Raw genomic sequence first — 18,793 nt, 5'->3', positions numbered from 1 at the left:
TTTTACCTTTTTGCTTTAGGTCTTCGTCCACCTTGCTGCTCAGCTGCGATCATGTACAGTACGTAGCACTGGAGAAAGTCGCCCCTTTGGAAGGGGATGTTAAGCTGTCGCACTATGATGTGCAGGAACGGGTGACCCAGTGCAGCGCAGGGAAGCCGCCATGGCTCATGTTTCATTTGCCGTGTCTTTCAGCTATAAGGCCACTGTGCTTCTTGCATTGAGAGGCCTGCTGCTGCATCCAATAAAGCGCTGAGTTCAGCCCGTTGCTATGGCAACTAGCATACAAGTGTTTCTCTGCCCCCACCCTCCCCCACCAACATTGCTTCGCCCTGAGAATCCACACCATAGGCAGAGAGGTTTGGGGTTTGGGGTTTGGGGTGGGTGGGTGGGGGACAGAGACATGCAGAGGAGGATGGGTTGTCATATCCTAGGGATGATTCCCCATAATTCATCTTAATGGCTCTGCAATTATTCAGAGATCAGCTGTGCTGCTTCACTGAGAGCCACCCCTACCTCCCCCACCCCCATCCCCACACCCGCAATGAAACTCCACATGTCTCTAGAACACCGAGTACCAGAGTCACACCGTGGCCACATCTGCTGTGTAGAGTGTCAGTAACACATGGACATTATCATTTCAGTCTTTTTCATTTGCTGGGACAAAACATTGGAAGGTGGATGGGGGCGACTGTATACTGATGGTTGTGTTCATCATAACTCATGTGAAATATTGCTCATCACTGTCAGGCACGGTGACACACGATAAATCTAACATCAGGTGAGAGACAACGCAAAACACAAACACATTGCACTATATCATTATTTATTTTGAAAAAATTCTCATTTTGCTGGGATGCCCACTTCTGGGAAGACTGACAGCTGTCTAGAATGTTCCCTGTGTGTAAATAACCCTGCTCACAGTAGAATGGTGCATTTCCTTCCATTTCTGGCCTTATAACCCTTCCCAGAGTGATGAGCAATGACAGCTTCTTCTCTGAGGTCATTGCCGATGTCTTTTCTCCTTGGCATGGTGTTAACACACACACACACACACACACACACACACACACACACACACACACACACACACACACACACACCTCTGAGTGCTCTGCCTTCACAGAGGTGGTCACACTTCCTGATTATGGACTAGTCAAGTGGTTTCGGTTAGCAGCTCCTGGCTACTAGTCCCCTTCTTAACTCGGACGGAAGCTGTAAGGCTCTCCTTCATTTTTTCCTCATGGCCTCTGCATTTTTGCTGACGTTAAGTTGAATAAGTAAGGAGAGAGTGAAATGTCTTATCTCAGACCAGACGATTGCTCTTTTTGCCCTGATACGTAAAACGATTGAATTTAAGGAGGATGTACTTTTGTCGTCATTGCACATGATTGTGGAATCTCTGAAGACTACTGGAAAGGTCAGTTGTATTTCCTAAGTACAAATGTCTGTGGTGCTCAGTCACTCCATCAAGGTGGGAAGCCAGTGTCAGAGGTGTCAAAGAGAGATTCCTCCAGAGAAACGTAGCAGGAACTGGCCACACAGAGCATTCGGAAAGCTGTCCCCGATGAGCCGTTGGGTATGTTCTGAGCACACAAAGGTTGTTCGTTCTATTTCCAGCTTAGGAGGATGAATTCCCCCCATGATTTATCCTCATGTAGGCAGGAGTAAAAAAGAAAACAGAATGAATAATTTGAGGTCATCAGCTGAACGCTTGGAAAGTTGTGTGAGCCAATAAAAAAAGCCTAGAGATGAAAATGTAAATGGACTGCAGGCAATAATCATTCATATTTTGCCTCAAAGGAGAGGGAATGTTAGAAGTTAGACATGTTCAAAAATGTTCATCTTAATAGCAGGAGAGATGCTATGTCTAAATTTCAACTTGAAGGCACTGAGCCATCAGACTGAAGAAGTGCAGGATTCATATCCTTTCAGGAGGAGAGACAGTCCAGGCAGCGATTATGTGTGCAGCGGCAGTTGGAGCCTCAGCAAAGCAATGCAGGCTCCTAGCAGGACCCATCTTGTTTCTGGATATCCTTTGGCAGAGTGAACAAAAGTGGATTTCACAACAAAGCATCACAGATGCAGACACACGACTGTCAAAGGTCAGTCCAGTGTGTCCAATACCGCCATTTTCACTGGTGCACATGACACAAGTAGTTGCCTACAGCACTGATGGGACGTACAAAGGTGATGATCCAGATCCTGCCAGTTAGGAAATCGGGAGACAAGTGGATCCAAAAGAGATGCATTTTTACGCCTTCTTGAATGTTGCAAGGGATTCAGCAGTTCTGATGGAGATGGGGAGCGTTTTCAATTTTAGATGTCTCGTATGTGGGACCACCAAATAGCCAGAAGTTGAAGAGCACTCTACTCTTGCTGGGGATTATGAAGTGAGTAGGTATCTGAGCACAGATCCCTGATATATTGTAGGCCATAACTCGAGTTCTGAAGTTGATAAGGGCAGCTACAGGAAGGCAGTGCAGATAGATCAGGAGGGGAGATACATGTCAGTATAGTTCTGGGGACGTTACACAGGAGACATCTGCACAATCAGATTATGGCTTCAGTGTAATGGGATCAAGCAGAAACAACTCCATTGTTACCGCCAGGCTCTGGACTGATGAAGCGGATGAAAGAAGCGAATTGTCCAGTTTCGAAGAGCGTTCCCATTAGCTACTTTGACCTGCTGGAAGTTGAAGGGTGTTGGTCTTGGAGGGACTGAGTAACAGATCCAAGCAGACATGTCTGAGACTTAAGCTGCCTTGCTAGAGGACACATCTGTAGAGGCTGGAGGAAGACAGAAGAAAAGCTGGGTGTCATCAGGCAGCAGTGACAGCAGAACCCTATGAGAGGCAATGGCTGATCCAGAGGGCAGCGGTGTAGACAGAGCAAGTCTGCACAGTGTCTGCAGATGAATCCATGTAAATCCCTAGAGCGTTATTTAGTTATGCACATGGTTGTGAATAAATGCAATTTCTGTGTCATTTTGATGCCTGTTTGGCTGGTGTCTTTGTGGTTTTGACACAGATCAAGTAATTCAGAGAGATAATTATCTTATAGTAGATTTGTTTGTATAAAAAGTTACAGAATCATAATGAAATCATAATGAGAAGATAACCACCAAGAACTGTGTTGAGTCCATAGCAGGTTGCTGATTCATTGGCAGCTGGTGATAAATGATGTTATCCTATACATGTCCTTTTTCTAAGAAGACTTTTGAGATGGTTATTTCTTCTTCCAGCACAGCAGCACACTGATGTCTCCTGTATCTCCTGTCTTTCTGTCTCGTTTGTCTTCCAGCTGACATCATTTCCACAGTAGAGTTCAACCAGACGGGGGAACTACTGGCAACTGGGGATAAGGGGGGTCGTGTTGTCATCTTCCAGAGGGAACCTGAGGTATGTCCTCACGGAGGCACTGGATGCGTGCTTCCCTCCCAACTCCATGCAACTTTCGCAGAGACAAGGGCATGAACTTCCAGTGTGCTTTCATAGTGATGGGTCTCAGCACTGCTTTCTGTAGCATGAAATATTCCGGAAAGAGCAGGATTATTTAATTATTACACACACACACACACATTTTCAGAACCGCTTGTCCCATACGGGGTCACGGGGAACCGGAGCCTACCCGGCAACACAGGGCGTAAGGCCGGAGGGGGAGGGGACACACCCAGGACGGGACGCCAGTCCGCCGCAAGGCACCCCAAGCGGGATTCGAACCCCAGACCCACTGGAGAGCAGGACTGTGGTCCAACCCACTGCGCCACCGCACCCCGTTATTTAATTATTAATTTCTTATATTTGTAATCCTGTAATGCCCTGTAAGAGGGAAGTCCAGGCAGCCGTGATTTTAGCTCAGAAAGTCTTTGTGAAGTGATCCCAGCAGTACAACATTTTGTTTTTTTTTTTTTTTTAAGTGTCCAACGTTTGCGCCAAGAACCCATCACAATTGGTGCACGATCTTTTCTGCGACCATATCCAGAAACCTCGAGAAAATTGCATGTCAGTCGAATGTTTTAGGGGCAATTTTACATCAAAAACTGCATGAGAGGTGAGCTCGGGTACAATCCACGTCTGTGCTTTTCCTCGACACAAAGTTAGCCGTGAAGAGCGTGACATTTATTTGTTCCACTGACAGAGGAGATTCTTTACTCAGACTGACCACTGGTTAAGGACAAAGTACGTCAGGAAAGGAGCACTTTGCGCGGTAATGCGCGCACCCTTTATTGTGTTGTAAGGAGTTGTTGTGGCTTGTAAGGAGACTCCGGCAAGTCGAGTGATGTCCCGAAGGGGACGCTGCGGGACGCCGAGGACCGCGCAGAAGCGGGGCTCTCCGTAGCGAGCAACAAACGGGGCCGTAAAAGCCGTGCCACCAGCGGCGTCTTCCTCGCTCGCTCGCCTTGTCGTTCCAAGTGCCATGCCAGCGGCGCGACCCGCAGTACAGAAGTCCCTCCTCTGACTGCCTCAGATGACCTCTGGGCAGAACATGACTAAGCTTTTCACATTTGGGGTAAAGGGTGAACATTACAGCATCAGAGCTCACCGTGGTACAGGAGCTGCACCTTCACCCCGGGGCAGAACACGTTTCTACACACTGTGATGGTGGTGGGCAGAGCAGAGTAGAGTAGACCTACACACCTGTGCTCCTTAAACTGTCATCTGCTCTTTTCTGCACCTTGAGGCCTTTACCTGAGACCACACACACACACACACACACACACATACATTTTCAGAACCGCTTGTCCCATACGGGGTCACGGGGAACCGGAGCCTACCCGGCAACACAGGGCATAAGGCCGAAGGGGGAGGGGACACACCCAGGACGGGACGCCAGTCCGTCGCAAGGCACCCCAAGCGGGACTCGGACCCCAGACCCACCGGACAGCAGGACCGTGGTCCAACCCACTGCACCACCACACCCCCCCTACCTGAGACCATCTGGCAGAAAATATTTTGATTTAAAATGTACAATGGTTTGGGTAACGAAGTACTTTTCCTTGGGCCTTTTTCTACATCGCAAAAGTGTCTTTAACTTATTGCTCCAGAATCGACTTGCGTGCAATTAGAGCAATGTGGTAAAATAGAGGGAAAAGGACAGGTGGTAAAAAAAACTTCTGAAGACAGAGAAAAGAGACAAATGTTCAAACTGGTCTGAGCTAAATCAGGTCAAACTAGTTTTATCCATAAGAATAAAATGGTCAGTGCTGGTTTCCATAGCTGTTCGTGTCACATTTAGAGCCATTGAGTCTGATCGAATACACAAGCGAGGGGTAAACGCACCACAAAAAGTCACAGAAAGGACTTCTGTGCGATATCATGGTATTGGCTAGAAACACGTTTGTGCTACACACTGAAAACTATTTTTTAGAGGTTCTTTTTTCTTTTTTTGCAGTGTAATAATGAGCCTTACTGCCAGGGAGAGTACAACGTTTACAGCACCTTCCAGAGCCACGAACCCGAGTTCGATTACCTGAAGAGCTTGGAGATCGAGGAGAAAATCAACAAGATCCGATGGCTGCCCCAGCAAAACGCCGCCCACTTCCTGCTCTCCACCAATGGTAACACACGTTTAGTTTCATTTCCACCAATGGCAACAAGTGTTTGGTTTCATTTCCACCAATGGCATCACACGTTTCATTCCTCTCCACCAATGGAAACACACATCGTCAAAATCTGTCGCAGGATAACTGTAAAAGAATAATTCTGCACATGTCAGTCTCGGTTATTAGACAACGTGTATATGTGCTGTGTGTTGTGGGCTTTGATCATTCTAGGCTTCGAGGCGCCTTCGTGACATACACCGGGTTTTTGTTCTCACTCAGTTTTAACACCTACTTGTGTGGAAAAGCATTTCTCTTCTCTTCTTGCTAAACATTACTGCAGAGAATCAGTAGCGCTGTGCACAAGTCCTGCAGTCGTACTCAGTTTTTATTCCAGAACACTTGTGGCTTCATGCTGTTTTTGGCTAGAAAGGTTCAAGGAGCTTGTTTCCTTTTTTGTGCCTATTTTCATTTTATCCACCTTCAAATTCGTTGGTAGTGTTGGCAGGACTTTGTGTGTGTGTGTGTGTGTGTGTGTGTTGGGGGGGCAGGAGTGGCTGCTCTGGCCGTCTGCTCCGTCTCCATTCGGTTGCCACGATCCCAGGTGGGAGCAACCAAGCGCGCGTGAGTGTGTACGTCAGCGTTTAGGCTGTGCCGTCATCCCCCGGCCCCCCGCGTTTGAACTGCTGCAACCGAAAGCGACACAACGCCGGCGACGGAACGCACCGCACACCTCACGTTCCACCAGAGCAGGTCCGGAAGACCGGGAACACCCAAGAGTTTATTTATATCGGAGAAGTAATGAGTGTCAAGATCCCCGGTTTTCCATCAAGTTAGCCACAATGTCCACTCTGTGTTTACCGCATGATTCGTTGTAAGAGTGATACTCGTCACTGGCACCTGCCACTCATCGCGCCATTAATTACGATATGCTGAACGTGCCACACGGAATACGTGCGGCACCTAGGAACTGATACATGCGTAAGAACTCTTACCGTCGCCCGATCGTCGCCCTCACGTTCACGTCTCGCTGTCACGAGCTCGGCTCAAGCGTCGGCGTGTCCGGTTTCGGCGGCCCGGGCTGTCGTCGGCGGCGATCGATTGCAGGGCCACCTCCGTCCAGCGAAGGATGCGCAACACCTCTCCTGCGTAACGTGTTGGGAAGACGGAGAAGAGAGCGCCGTCCGTCGGAGCGTCTGGATCAGAGTGAAACGGGAAGCCGTGGAACGTATCCACGTGTTGGCGCGTCACCGTGGCGTACGGTAGCTCACGACCGTCACTCACCCCGCGTGGCCGGACACCTTGGCCCGCACGGCCACTCTACGCTTAACCTCATTTGACCCCTCATCTGGTCGCAGGTGCACACGATGCACCGCGTGGGTCTTCTCCACCCACGGTAGCGTTGAGTGAGAGAAGAGCTCTTCTGTTGGTTTCTCCGCCGCTTCGTCACACTCCGCTTTGCGCGTTTCCCCCTCAGACGTCCCTGTCGGGTCAACGGTCGTTTGATCGGAGCGCAGACACGTGACTAATTGTACTTCCCATCATTACTTACAGCGGATCTCCTACAAAACGGGTGAAGCACACTGTTATGCTAAATGTAAGGATCAGTACTCTACAATGGATTTCACCAACAACAGGTGTTACCGATGCATCGCTGGAAGCCTAAAGACGTATTTCATTTGCTCAGTACAGAATACGATTAATTTTGACCTGCAAGCAGTTACTGCGCTAAGTGACCTCGCTGAAAAGTACCGTCAGTGTCGGCAGCCAGGTCGACATCATCGAGGGAAAGGAGACAAGCGATAAATTGATATTTTAATATCTAAATAAACACAAATGTTTGCTTCTTGCATGTGTATTTGATGTTAAAAGCCATGTCTGAATTGTTTAACACGTCTGAGTTACACATGTGGCACAAAGTCAAGAGACGGAGAGCAGATGTGAGTGTTGCCTCCCGATAGCGAGCGGAAAAGTGAAGGCGCGTCAACGATTTACTAAGATGTCGCCTTCGCTCGAAGGGCCAGTAAATAAACAGATAAATACCGTATTTTGTGTTGGAAAACAGACGCCTTTCTGGGGACACTTTCACACGACGACCCGAGTGCCGAACACGTGGCTGTTTGCCAGCGTGTGGAGAAAACGCAAGGCCTACAACGGTTTGGCAGGAAGGGATCGAGACTCTTTCTACTTCTCCCGGAAGAGCGATTGCGCTTCTTCTCATTACATTGGGAAGGACGACGTGTCCAACTTTGACCATTGCGCTGCCATTGATTGGATGCAGCAAAGGTGTACTTTGCAAAATCGAGACATCTCTGATGGAACCTGGGGCAGCTGGTAGCCTAGTGGTTGGAGCTCTGGCTGTTGAACCCCAAGGCTGTAGGTTTGAATCCCCATCTGGCTAGAGGACCCTTGAGCAAGGTACTTACCCTAAATTGCTGCAGCTCTTAAATGGGTAAATAAGTGTGAGTCACTTTGGAGACAAGCATCAGATAAATGTAATATGATGGCTGTACAACAAAATGTGGCTGTGCTCCCTCAAAAGGATTGTTACTACTTGCAGCGCTGAGCAAAAAAATGAAGTAGGTTTTCTTTAAGCAAAATGATTTTATTTATTTTTTTTACTATTTCTGGAACACATACCCCAGTGGGTCCATTTTGTGTGGTTAACCATAACTGCTTCCATATTGTCCTGTCTTGGAGAAGTGTTTAAAAAGTCACCGATGAGATGTGTGTTGGTGCTTCTGCACAGACAAGACCATAAAACTCTGGAAAGTGAGTGAGCGGGACAAGAGGCCGGAGGGCTACAACCTGAAGGATGAGGAAGGTCGGCTGAAGGACGTTTCCACCGTGACGTCGCTGCAGGTGAGGCGGCAGCTGCTCTACACGCTGTGTACTGAGTCCATGCGAAGTGCACGCACCACCCAAACCGCACACACCACCCAAGGCTCCTTAGAAGGCCTTTTCGGTGCAGACTTGTCACGTGTCACGCGTTCTTAGGAGCCATACCCGGAAAGGACGTGACATGCACTCAGACGTAGTTTTACTAATTACGAATTTGCGAGCATCAGAAATCGTGCGTGAGAAGAAGCGGAAGAAACGGTGCGAGACGAGCGCTCGGTGAAAATATTCTGAATGGAACCGACTTGAACCCGAGCCTCGTTTCGCATCTGTAAAATGCGAAACAATGTCCGGTAATGATTTGGTTTATTCGGAAATGACACGCGACCCGTTCGGTCCCTTTTCAGAGCTCAATGGTCTGAGCTCACGCTCTTGCGGGTGAGTGTACGATCGAACCTGCAAAAGGCATTCCTTGTGCCACCGCACAGATGTGGGCGAGGAGAGAGCAAATTTGCTGCGTTTACCGCGTCTAAGAAGCCTGGAAGTGCGTCAGCAGAGCAGGGCCGTCGCACTTGTCCCTGCGCTAAGCGGAGACGGCGGTAAGACGACAGGCCCCGTGTGGGGACAGACAACATGTGTCACTGTTAGGAAGGGCTCCTACGGCACCACTGCATGTGAGCTGGGGGAGGGGGACTGTTTGAGAAGACACCGCTGCTTTCAAAGGCTGGACCGGACGTGATGACGGAACCTTATTGGTGCAGCCAGGTACGAGATCACTGCCACTGTGTAAAAGTACCAGGGTGACGCCGGCGTGTTCGGCTGCCCGTCCCGTCGGTCCGAAATATCAAGGTGTCTCCGAAATGTAACGCAGATGACGGCGGCTCAGAAAATTATTAAACGCTACGTGCGATGAAGTCCGATTGTCACCCAGCTGCTCCAAAGGGGGCGGGGAGGGGGGGGCGCAGCTCACCGTGAGTCCTGCCTTGTTAACAGAGGTTCCTTTTGCAAGATGGGGGTGGACACAACACCTTTTCCCGTGCCATGTGATTAAGGGCCTGCGCTCCGTTGCCCCTCTGCGTTTGCACGGCACTGTGCAGGGAGCACGATTCATTTCTGCCGGAAGGTCTTCTTTCACATGGTGCTGTTGGACTTCAATTGGACCTGCTAGTCAGCGCATTAGATTTTCCCGTGGCTGTAAATCCAGGCTGCGACCGTTGCCTTTATCTCAGAATCGTAAGGGCGCCTCCTCATCTTGGCGGTAAACGTGCGCTTGACGGTTCTAAGGCCTTCTCTCTACTGCCAGGTGCCGGTGCTAAAGCCCATGGACCTCATGGTGGAGGTGAGTCCAAGGAGAGTGTTCGCCAACGCCCACACCTACCACGTCAACTCCATCTCCGTCAACAGCGACTGCGAAACGTACATGTCCGCCGACGACCTTCGCATCAACCTGTGGCACCTGGCCATCACTGACCGCAGCTTCAGTATCCTTTGCACCCGTCTCTTACTCAGCCAGAGCAGCTGCTCGCACATGTGTCCACACCAGACGCCCTCTGCTTACACTGAACACAGGTAACACAGGTAACACAGGTAACACAGGTAACAGAGGTAAAACTGACCATTTACATAGAATGATGTGAAAGGAGTTTATGCTCCTGTGCTTCTCTGGTTTTCATATCCAGCACCAGTGGTGTTGTGGGAAGTCCTTCTGAAAGTTGTGAATAAACGAATGGCCTCCAGCATTGATGCTCTGAAGCAGTTTTGCCAAAAAAGGGTCAGAATTCCTCTCATTCAATTGTTATTCACTCATGTAGAAAATGATAACTAATAATTACTTGTTATTTCTGCAAACATGAGGTACACGTTACATTTATTCAGCACACACTTTTCTCCACAGCAACTTCAGAGGAAGTCACACACGCACACACACACACACACACACCTTATTCACCACGGTAACTTACACTGCTAGATACACTACTTACAATGGGTCACTCATCCATACATCAGTGGAACACACAGTCATTCACACACTATCGGGGAACCTGAACAGCATGCCTTTGGACTGTGGGAGGAAACCAGAGCACCCACAGGAAAACCCCTGCAGAGATGGGGAGAACATGCAAACTTCACACAGACTGAGCGGGGATCGAACCCACATCCTCTCGCACCACCCAGGCGCTGTGAGACAGCAGCACTACTCTCTGTGTCACAGTGCCACCTGTTTTATGTTTAAAATTCCTGTCTAAACTATTGACACAAGCTGTGTTACACAGCCATACACGTTCACACCTCTACACAGTTTTTATTCTTTATGTCTGTGCTATTGGCGCTTCAGTTCAGCCTCTAAATTTCTGCCAACTGAATTTACCAGCTGTGTACAGGACCCCCGTACCTATACCTGCATCACCCCCCCTTGGGCACCTTGAGCGGTGTAAATAGTCAGTTTTGAACAGCTACCACTGTGTGTGGCTCAGACTCCAGATATGCGTCTGCTGCCTCTCGGTGCGCTAGGAAGGGAGCGGCGGAGTGCGGCTCAGTCCTCCGCAACTACCGTATGCACGAAAGTGACCCCGCGCACACCCCGAACATCCCGTCAGCTTAACGGATGACTGCTGTGATGTTCCGCTGACGGGTGACGGTCTAGAGGTGGACACCGGCAGTTGTTCGCAGGTGGCGGGGGTCCAAGGACAGGAGGGGGGGATGCCCTGGGGGAAAGGGGCCGGGTATGCGGCAGTAGATGCGTGATTCGTCACACGGGCTGTTGCTTCGATGCGTCTCTCTAGACGCACCTTTATTGATGACACAGGGGTGTGCGTTACCGTGGGTGCGTAACTGGCTTGAGCTGAGCCAGCGAACGTCCAGCCTGCTGTCCGTGGCGCCCTGCGGCAGCGTTGCGTTCCCGAGCTCCGGAGACACATGTTTGGCATTTCCTTCTCGTCATGATTCACGTCAGATGTGTTCGGCTTAACCGTTTTTATAGCTGCGCGCTCAGAGCACAATCGCGCCTCATGTGACGCTTTTACCACCTCATGGCATGTCAAACCGAGCGCTGCATTGCGTTACATTTGTGACAACTCACTTCGTGCTCTTATCTATTCCATTACGCCACATCATCGTATGTGTAATAACTGTCATGTGGATGTATAACTCATGATGTGCATATGTCTGAGGTCAAGGGGCAGCGCTTGGCGCAGAGGTGAGGGACACGCACTTCTGTCCTGAACGTTTCTGCTAAAAGTCACTTGAACGGTTTCGGGGAAAATGTGCAGCTGTACAGAAAGGCAAAGTTAAAGGCCGCTTTGCACGAACGAGCAGTTCAGCAACGTGACGTGACCCCATGACTTTGTAAGAACCGGGTGACTCCAGTCCTGCAGAAAAACCCGGAACCTTCTGTGATTAACTCACCCGACGGCTTTTGTCCTCTCTGAGTATTTCGTTGCTCTGAGCCCAGGGCAGAGGGACGGCTGCGCGTGCCACGCGTGCTTTGGATTTGTCCGCGTTCTGCATTCGAGCTTCGAGGGCATCTCGAACCGTCACCCCGGCAACAAACGAGGGCTCCTTGATGAGATGCTGGTGGACGGAGTCTGAGGGACCGGACGTGCCGCGGGGCTCAAGGAGTCGCGCAGCTGGAGCGACGGCATCTCCGCCGTGCCGCGTCCGTCCGGCCAAGGAGCCTCCGGCTGGGGTTCACGCCTTGCGTAGCGACGTGATAGAAAACCCGAGAGCTTCGTCGCTTTCTAGCAGAATTGACTTAGTGACACAGATGCGGTCAATGAACAGAAACCGAATCACAATGGCTGCAGCTCAACGCTTCGCAACCTTCGCGACCACGTGCTGCTGTTGACACGGTCATCCGCGTCACTTGCCGAAGCACCTGGGCCATGACAGAAGTGGCGGTTCACAGCTACTCGCGTATTTGGCGCGTGTCCCATGTCAACAGCGTGTACGCGACTCCTGTCGGCAGTCCGCGGGGGGGGCGACGTGCACCTGGATCACCAGGGCGCTGGAAAGAAACCCATTTGAAGGATCTCATTTACACTGTAAAGATGGTGAGGAGACTTACGCGTGTCAGCCTGGTGGGGTGGAAGGTGGAGAAACCGGATAAAGGAGCGTCATCCTCTAATCGGGAGCCGATCGTGCGTGAAGTGCAGTGGAATCACCGAGCCGTCATGTGTTACCAGGACAACTAAGGGGAACGAGAGATGATGGAAGGATCCTGCTCATGTGGAGGAAAAATACTATTTATTTTCACGCCGGAAAATCACAGCGATTTCTATGACTTGTATTCGTTGCATTTATTCAAGTACTGTTTGTTCTCTCAGTTATGTATTTAATCTATTGTATATGTATAGAATTTATACAACCACTGAAGTATTTACGTATTTTTTTATAGTTTGAATTATCTTTAATATATTTGTATTTTATTATATATTTTATATTTATATTAATTTATTTTTATATGTATTTAGTTTAGGGGTGGCACAGTGGCACAGTGAGTGGCACAGCAGATAGCCCTGCTGTCTCACAGCACCTGGGTGGTATGAGAGGCCATGAGTTTGATCCCCCCTCAGCCTGTGTGGGTTTCCTCTGGGTGCTCTGGTTTCCTCCCACATTCCCAAGACATGCTGTTCAGGTTCTCCAGAGTGTGTGTGTGTGTGTGTGTGTGTGTGAGTGGTCCATTGTATGTAGTGTATCTAGCAGTGTAAGTCACTGTGGTGAATAAAGTGTGTGGGCTGGTAACACTCCATAGAGTTCATTGGAAGTTGCTTTAGAGTAAAGTGTCTGATAACTAAATAAATGTAAATGTTAACTGTGTCCAAGCTACTCATACCTGCCATTTGGCTGGGACTGCATATGACCCTCACCCTTCATCTTGCGGGTGGTGATCCCATAACATTATGTCATGATCTCCATGAGCTGTTTCTTCAAACGGAAGAGAGGAGATCTTTTCTAAAGCCGGGCTCAGTTCAGGTCGTGCTATGGCTCCGAGTCCAGAGGTGCGTGGGTGTGGTTTGAAGAGCGACGGTCGAGGTCGAAAGAGTCGCGGTTTCAATACTAAGGTCGACATCCAAGTTGTAAGAATTTCGCTGTGTTCGTCTCCCACTGGACTTATTTTGGGCATGTTCCACCGGGAGGAGACCCCACAGCAGACCCAGGACGTGCCGGGGGGACTATATCTCACAGCTAGTCTGGGGACACTTGGGAGCTGGAGATTGTGGCTGGGAGTGTTGTCTCTAAGGGGGTTTCCATGAGTAACTGTGTCAGAACATCCGTTGCTCCCATTCTGCTGCCTCAGACCTTTTTAGAGCTTTGCTTCTGCTGGACACTGCTGTTCTTATGCGTCTTGTAATTTTTGCCACCGAGGTCAGCGGTCATTCTTGTCTTTGTGAGCATAAGGTGTCTTCTGTAGACATCAAACTGTACAATTACTCTCCATATAATAACATTATATATCATCTCCCTTCAACAGTCAGTACTTTTGTCTGCAATCCTGTTTCTTGCAACGTTCACTCTGTTTAAAGCCCCTTTCTGGCACATCCTGCAGGGGCAGTCTGTCAACAGAGGGATCTGCTATCTGGAGGGAATGTTATAGATCACACCTTGTAGCATCTGGATTCATCCATTTCAGATTCTGGAATAATTGCATTTCTATGCAAAGATGGTGAAAACACAGCTGTGTTCTCCCTTGGTGCCTTCAGATCAGCATCCCTGAGCGATGGCACAGTAATCGTAACACCAAAAAACAAAAAAAACAAGTTGGGTATTTCTCATGCAATGGAAATGTCCCAGCTGTATAAATGGGTAAATATTTGTACATTGGTGTACAAATATAACATGTCAAGTCACCTGGGATAAAGGTGTCAGCTAATGATGGATGGATGGATGGATGGATGGATGGATGGATGGATGGATGTTACTGTGTCATCTCAGCTCAGAGGCAAACGTTTGTTCATCATTCTTCTATAAAGCAGGTCATATCTTTAATTTACAAGAGAGAAGTCTCTTGTTCTTTAGAGCACAGCTGTGACCTGCTGATTCACCCAAGGTAGTTCAACACTGAACCAAACAGCAGACGCAAGGCTTCCTGCAGCTTTTACCAAGTCTTCCTAATCTGTGAAAGTCCTCAGTATTTTTCTCTGTTCATAATTCACTTTGCTGAACTCCATTTCCGGGGAATCTCGCTATAAATGTGATTCCGTCTCTATGCGCCGAAGAGAATGTTAAAGGTACTAACTATATAGCAGGCGATTTAAGACGCTCTTGAAGAGAGAGCCTCTAAAGCAGCGTCTGCTGCACCGTTCGCAGCTTGCAGGCTCCTGGAAAATGGTCCAGTGGACTGACTGCACCGAAGGTCCTGACAGGAGTTTCTTGTGAACACATCTCTGGCCTGAATGTGCGCGTGTGTGCGCGCGCGCTTCCGTGGCGGATCTGCCGGGATTGCCGCGGTGCCTGCGAGAGGAGACGTTGTTTCCCCAAGAGTGTGACACGGCACGTGGCCGCGCTGCTCCGCAATGAGGCCAGGAGCCGAGAAGCTCCCAGGTGTATCCCTGTCTCCCGCACAGCTGTGTTCTGACCCAGAAAAGGAGTGAAATATTTATGCCCGGTGCTTCAATAATTCATTGTGGCTACATTCTAATTCACGTCATGGAGTTTTCATTAGTAATGATATTTCCTCCCTCTGACAGTTAATGCGTCCACTCCTTTTATGTGTTTCGATTTATGTGTCCACATGTGTGCTTTCGCATCGCTATATTTTATCTTTCTGTGTGTGTGTGTGTGTTGGGGGGGGGGGGGGCGACACTCCGTATTGACACTGCAGGCTGACTTGGGCTCAGATCACATCCTTTGTGCTCCTCTGAACGCAAGTGACAGACTCATCTCTAATGCATTCTGGGAATTCCATAACCCTGCTGTCTCTCAGTCGGTGTCCAATTTGTTTGACTTGAAAGTGTCTCCTCTTAACCCAACATCACTCACCAGGCAGACACACACACACACACACACGCGGTGTTTCTATACAAGTCGCAGGTCCATACTGCTGTGAACTCTACGAAGGGAGGCTTAATGACAGGTAATGACAGTCGAGTCAAGTGGTACCGACATCACGTACATCATACCTCTCCTAAATGTCACTTTTCTTCCAATAAAATTTCTGTTTCAACATTTACACTGAATAAATCTTGAAGCTGAGGCTGTCTGGAAAATCCTACACAATTCAAAGCAAGGGACTGCATCTCTGAGCATGATGTCAGGTCCTGAGGAATAACTGATCACTTCAGAGGGAAAAAGCAGGGGTGGCAGGGTGGCAGGGTGGCACAGCAAGTAGCGCTGCTGTCTCACAGCGCCGGGGTGGTGCGAAAGGATATGGGTTTGATTCCTGCTCAGGCTGTGTGGAGTTTGCATGTTCTCCCCATGTCTGTGTGGGTTTCCTCCCACAATCCGAAGACATTCTGTTCAGGTTCCCCAATTTTGCGTGTGGGCTGATAACACTACATAGTATCCATTGTAAGTTGCTTTGGAGAAAAGTGTCTGCTAAGTGAATAAATGCAAAAGCATGACAAATATGGCCAAGTGTACATGTTGGCGGTAAAGACAATATTCCAGTTTCACGGAAATACGCCGTACAATAATTCTTTTCTCTTGGTAGTCCAGCGGTCACACAGTTACCTGTCAATACCCGTTCATCAATGATCCGTCCGATATTGACAGTAAAGACTAAACGTTACAGTTACAATAATGAATAGAGGCATAGTAAGTACAGAATATGTACAAAGTTACGTTGTGTTTAAAAGGTCAGCAACGAGTGCGGCGTGTCGGAGACCTTACCCTGTTTTCTTACTCCCTGACCGCATGACCAAGCTTTACCCGGCTGTGCTTCCTGATTCTCTGCTAATGGCTCTCAGTCTTTCTCCGTTTATCTAGCGGCTAAAACGTCTCAGTTTGGGAATCATTACTGAGAGAGCAGAGCAACCAAGAAGAAGGAGAGAAAAACATTTAGTGAAGTAAAGATGGTCATATTCTTCACTAAGGTGCTGAGTGTACAGAGGGGTGGGCAAGGCCTGCAGGAACGAGGTGAAGGACAGAAAAGGGACAACGGTAGGACGGCACTAGAAAACAGGGCTTCTGCTGAAACGTTTGCAGTTCAGCTCATCTTTGGGGAATCAGACACGTCGGAAGAGCTTTTCAGCTGTTGGACCGCAGCTCAAGAACAAGGACGGATCTGAGCAACAGGTCTTTATTTCTCATTTCCTACTGCAGACATGTCACTTTCTACAGGACATTGGCAGTCGGGAGATCAGGACTAATTCCAGCGATGTGTGACCGAAGATGAACTGGGCAGTTTGCACTCCAGTCGTTGTGGTGCCGTTAGGCCACGGCAACCTGCTTGCCTTGGGACCCTACTGCGTTGTGTTGCGTTGCTTCGTGTTGCGTATCCTCCTTGACCTCCCACCCTCCATCCCAGACATTGTAGACATCAAGCCAGCCAACATGGAGGAGCTGACGGAGGTGATCACAGCAGCGGAGTTCCACCCGCATCACTGCCACCTGTTTGTGTACAGCAGCAGTAAGGGAACATTGCGACTGTGCGACATGCGAGCAGCTGCTCTTTGCGATAAACACGCCAAGCGTAAGTACCGCCCGCCTCTGTGCCGGGCCCAGCCTGCCGAACGCACCCGCCGAACACTCTTCACTGTACGCTCTCTACTGTCCACTCTGTTGCACACCGCTTACAGTACATTCTTTACTGATGCCCAAGACAGCACTGCATTCTGATCTAAACAGTTTACTGGGCCTTTCAGGAATTAGACTGGAAACTTCTCTGTCTGGGAAAAGCAGCAACGAATGCTGTTGCTTTACAAACCCACACATATTCTCTCACGTTCGGGTAAAGGCTCTCTCAGGCCATTGATCGCACAGTCAGATGGGGACATTGATCCCGGGGTGTGTAAGGCCGATTAATATTCAGTTCAATTTATTTTTACAGAGCACTCTACTCACCAGAGTGGCACGGAGCAGTGAATGAACTTACTAGACATTTTGGGAATGAATGATGTAGTGTTACGGAGTATGATGAACAACAGGTATATTTCAATTCAATTCAATTCAATTTATTTTTATAGAGCGCTCTTCTCATGCAGTGACACAGAACGCTTTAACATGGACATAGGGCAAGAAAAACAGATACAAACAAAGAAGACAGTCGACTAATGGCTACCATAATGAAGAATTTATTATAGAGCTATAAGTATACCTACTGGCCACCGGGGAAAGGAACAAAAACTCCCAACTGAAGGTTGAGGGAGAAAAAAAAAAAACCTCTGGGGGTCCACGGGCCAGTGATTCCCCACCCCTCCTGGGCATTCTAGATTAGGTACCAATTGTAAGCCAGTGTGGGCTTACAAATTAATAATGATAATGTTGGTAAATGGTATCTTGGATCCCAGCTCGGCATGGAACGTCTCGATCGTCGTGGCAGATGGACATCATCTTCCGTCAGCACGGGATTCGTCTGTCACCACTGGCCGGCCTCCTCAGGTCTTATGTAGCGAGGCGGTGCTCAACGAGAAGATAGGAGAGAGTTAGTAATTTGTTACTTAAGTAAATTTAAAATGCATTTTTATAAAGGTGATAAAATAAACAACCAAGGCAGGTCGAATTACATTACGAGGTGGAATGCCTGTGTGAACATGTAAGTCTTTAGTCGGGGTTTGAAAACAGAAACGGACGGGGCATTTCTGACAGTAACTGATAGACTATTCCACGGTTTAGGTGCTCTATAACTAAAGGCGCGACCTCCTACTGAGGTCTTATTGATCACAGGTACTTTAAGGTAACCTGCATCTAATGAATGGACATATCATCCTGGGATATAAAAATTAATGATCTCACAAAGGTAAGAAGGTATTAAACACAAAGGTATTTAACTATAGAGGAAGCCAGCTGGCAGCTGAGGAGGGGAAAGTAAAAAGTCTCCGAGCTGCGCAGAAAGGGAGAAACGTAAACCTCTGGGGTCTAAGTACCAGTGGCTGCCATCCCTCCTGGCTATATTAATATGGTGACATACGTCAGTGATATAACCGTCCAGACTGAGCTGCACTCTATGAAGGCTAAATTCGTTGTCCAGGTTGCCGGTCCTGTCGGTTATGGTACGGCGTATAGTCATCGGCTCCTGGCCGCACAGTACGCTGGTGGCACCGAGGGCCTTGCAGCAGGGCAAGATCAGGCAAAATCAATATTCTACATGAGAGGCGACTCTAATGCCACCACAGAAAAGAAAGGAGGTAACTACTAACAAACTGGTAGCAGACAAAAGGTTAGTGTGCTGGATAGTAACGAGCAAGAGAGCCGCATTCATCAATCAGTTCGATAATAATTCTACAGAAAGTACACAAAGGTGAAGAAATAAGTATTAAG

The 18,793-nt window shown here is 48.7% G+C and overlaps 1 protein-coding gene across 2 annotated transcripts in view; it reads left to right on the top strand.

The window, feature by feature from the left end:
- Positions 1 to 18,793, top strand: part of LOC108924200 (serine/threonine-protein phosphatase 2A 55 kDa regulatory subunit B gamma isoform) — a 49,559-nt gene that overhangs the window by 17,690 nt on the left and 13,076 nt on the right. For both annotated transcript variants that reach the window (XM_018735423.2, XM_018735424.1), the window contains exons 2-6: positions 3,301 to 3,398; positions 5,392 to 5,557; positions 8,289 to 8,401; positions 9,681 to 9,858; positions 16,842 to 17,006. In XM_018735423.2, the coding sequence (XP_018590939.1) occupies positions 3,301 to 3,398; positions 5,392 to 5,557; positions 8,289 to 8,401; positions 9,681 to 9,858; positions 16,842 to 17,006 (720 nt within the window). The remainder of the gene's footprint in view (positions 1 to 3,300; positions 3,399 to 5,391; positions 5,558 to 8,288; positions 8,402 to 9,680; positions 9,859 to 16,841; positions 17,007 to 18,793) is intronic.

This window comes from Scleropages formosus, chromosome 11 (genome assembly GCF_900964775.1).
Source record: "Scleropages formosus chromosome 11, fSclFor1.1, whole genome shotgun sequence".
Lineage (NCBI taxonomy): Eukaryota > Metazoa > Chordata > Actinopteri > Osteoglossiformes > Osteoglossidae > Scleropages > Scleropages formosus.
This window is presented reverse-complemented; position numbering and strand designations above follow the sequence as displayed.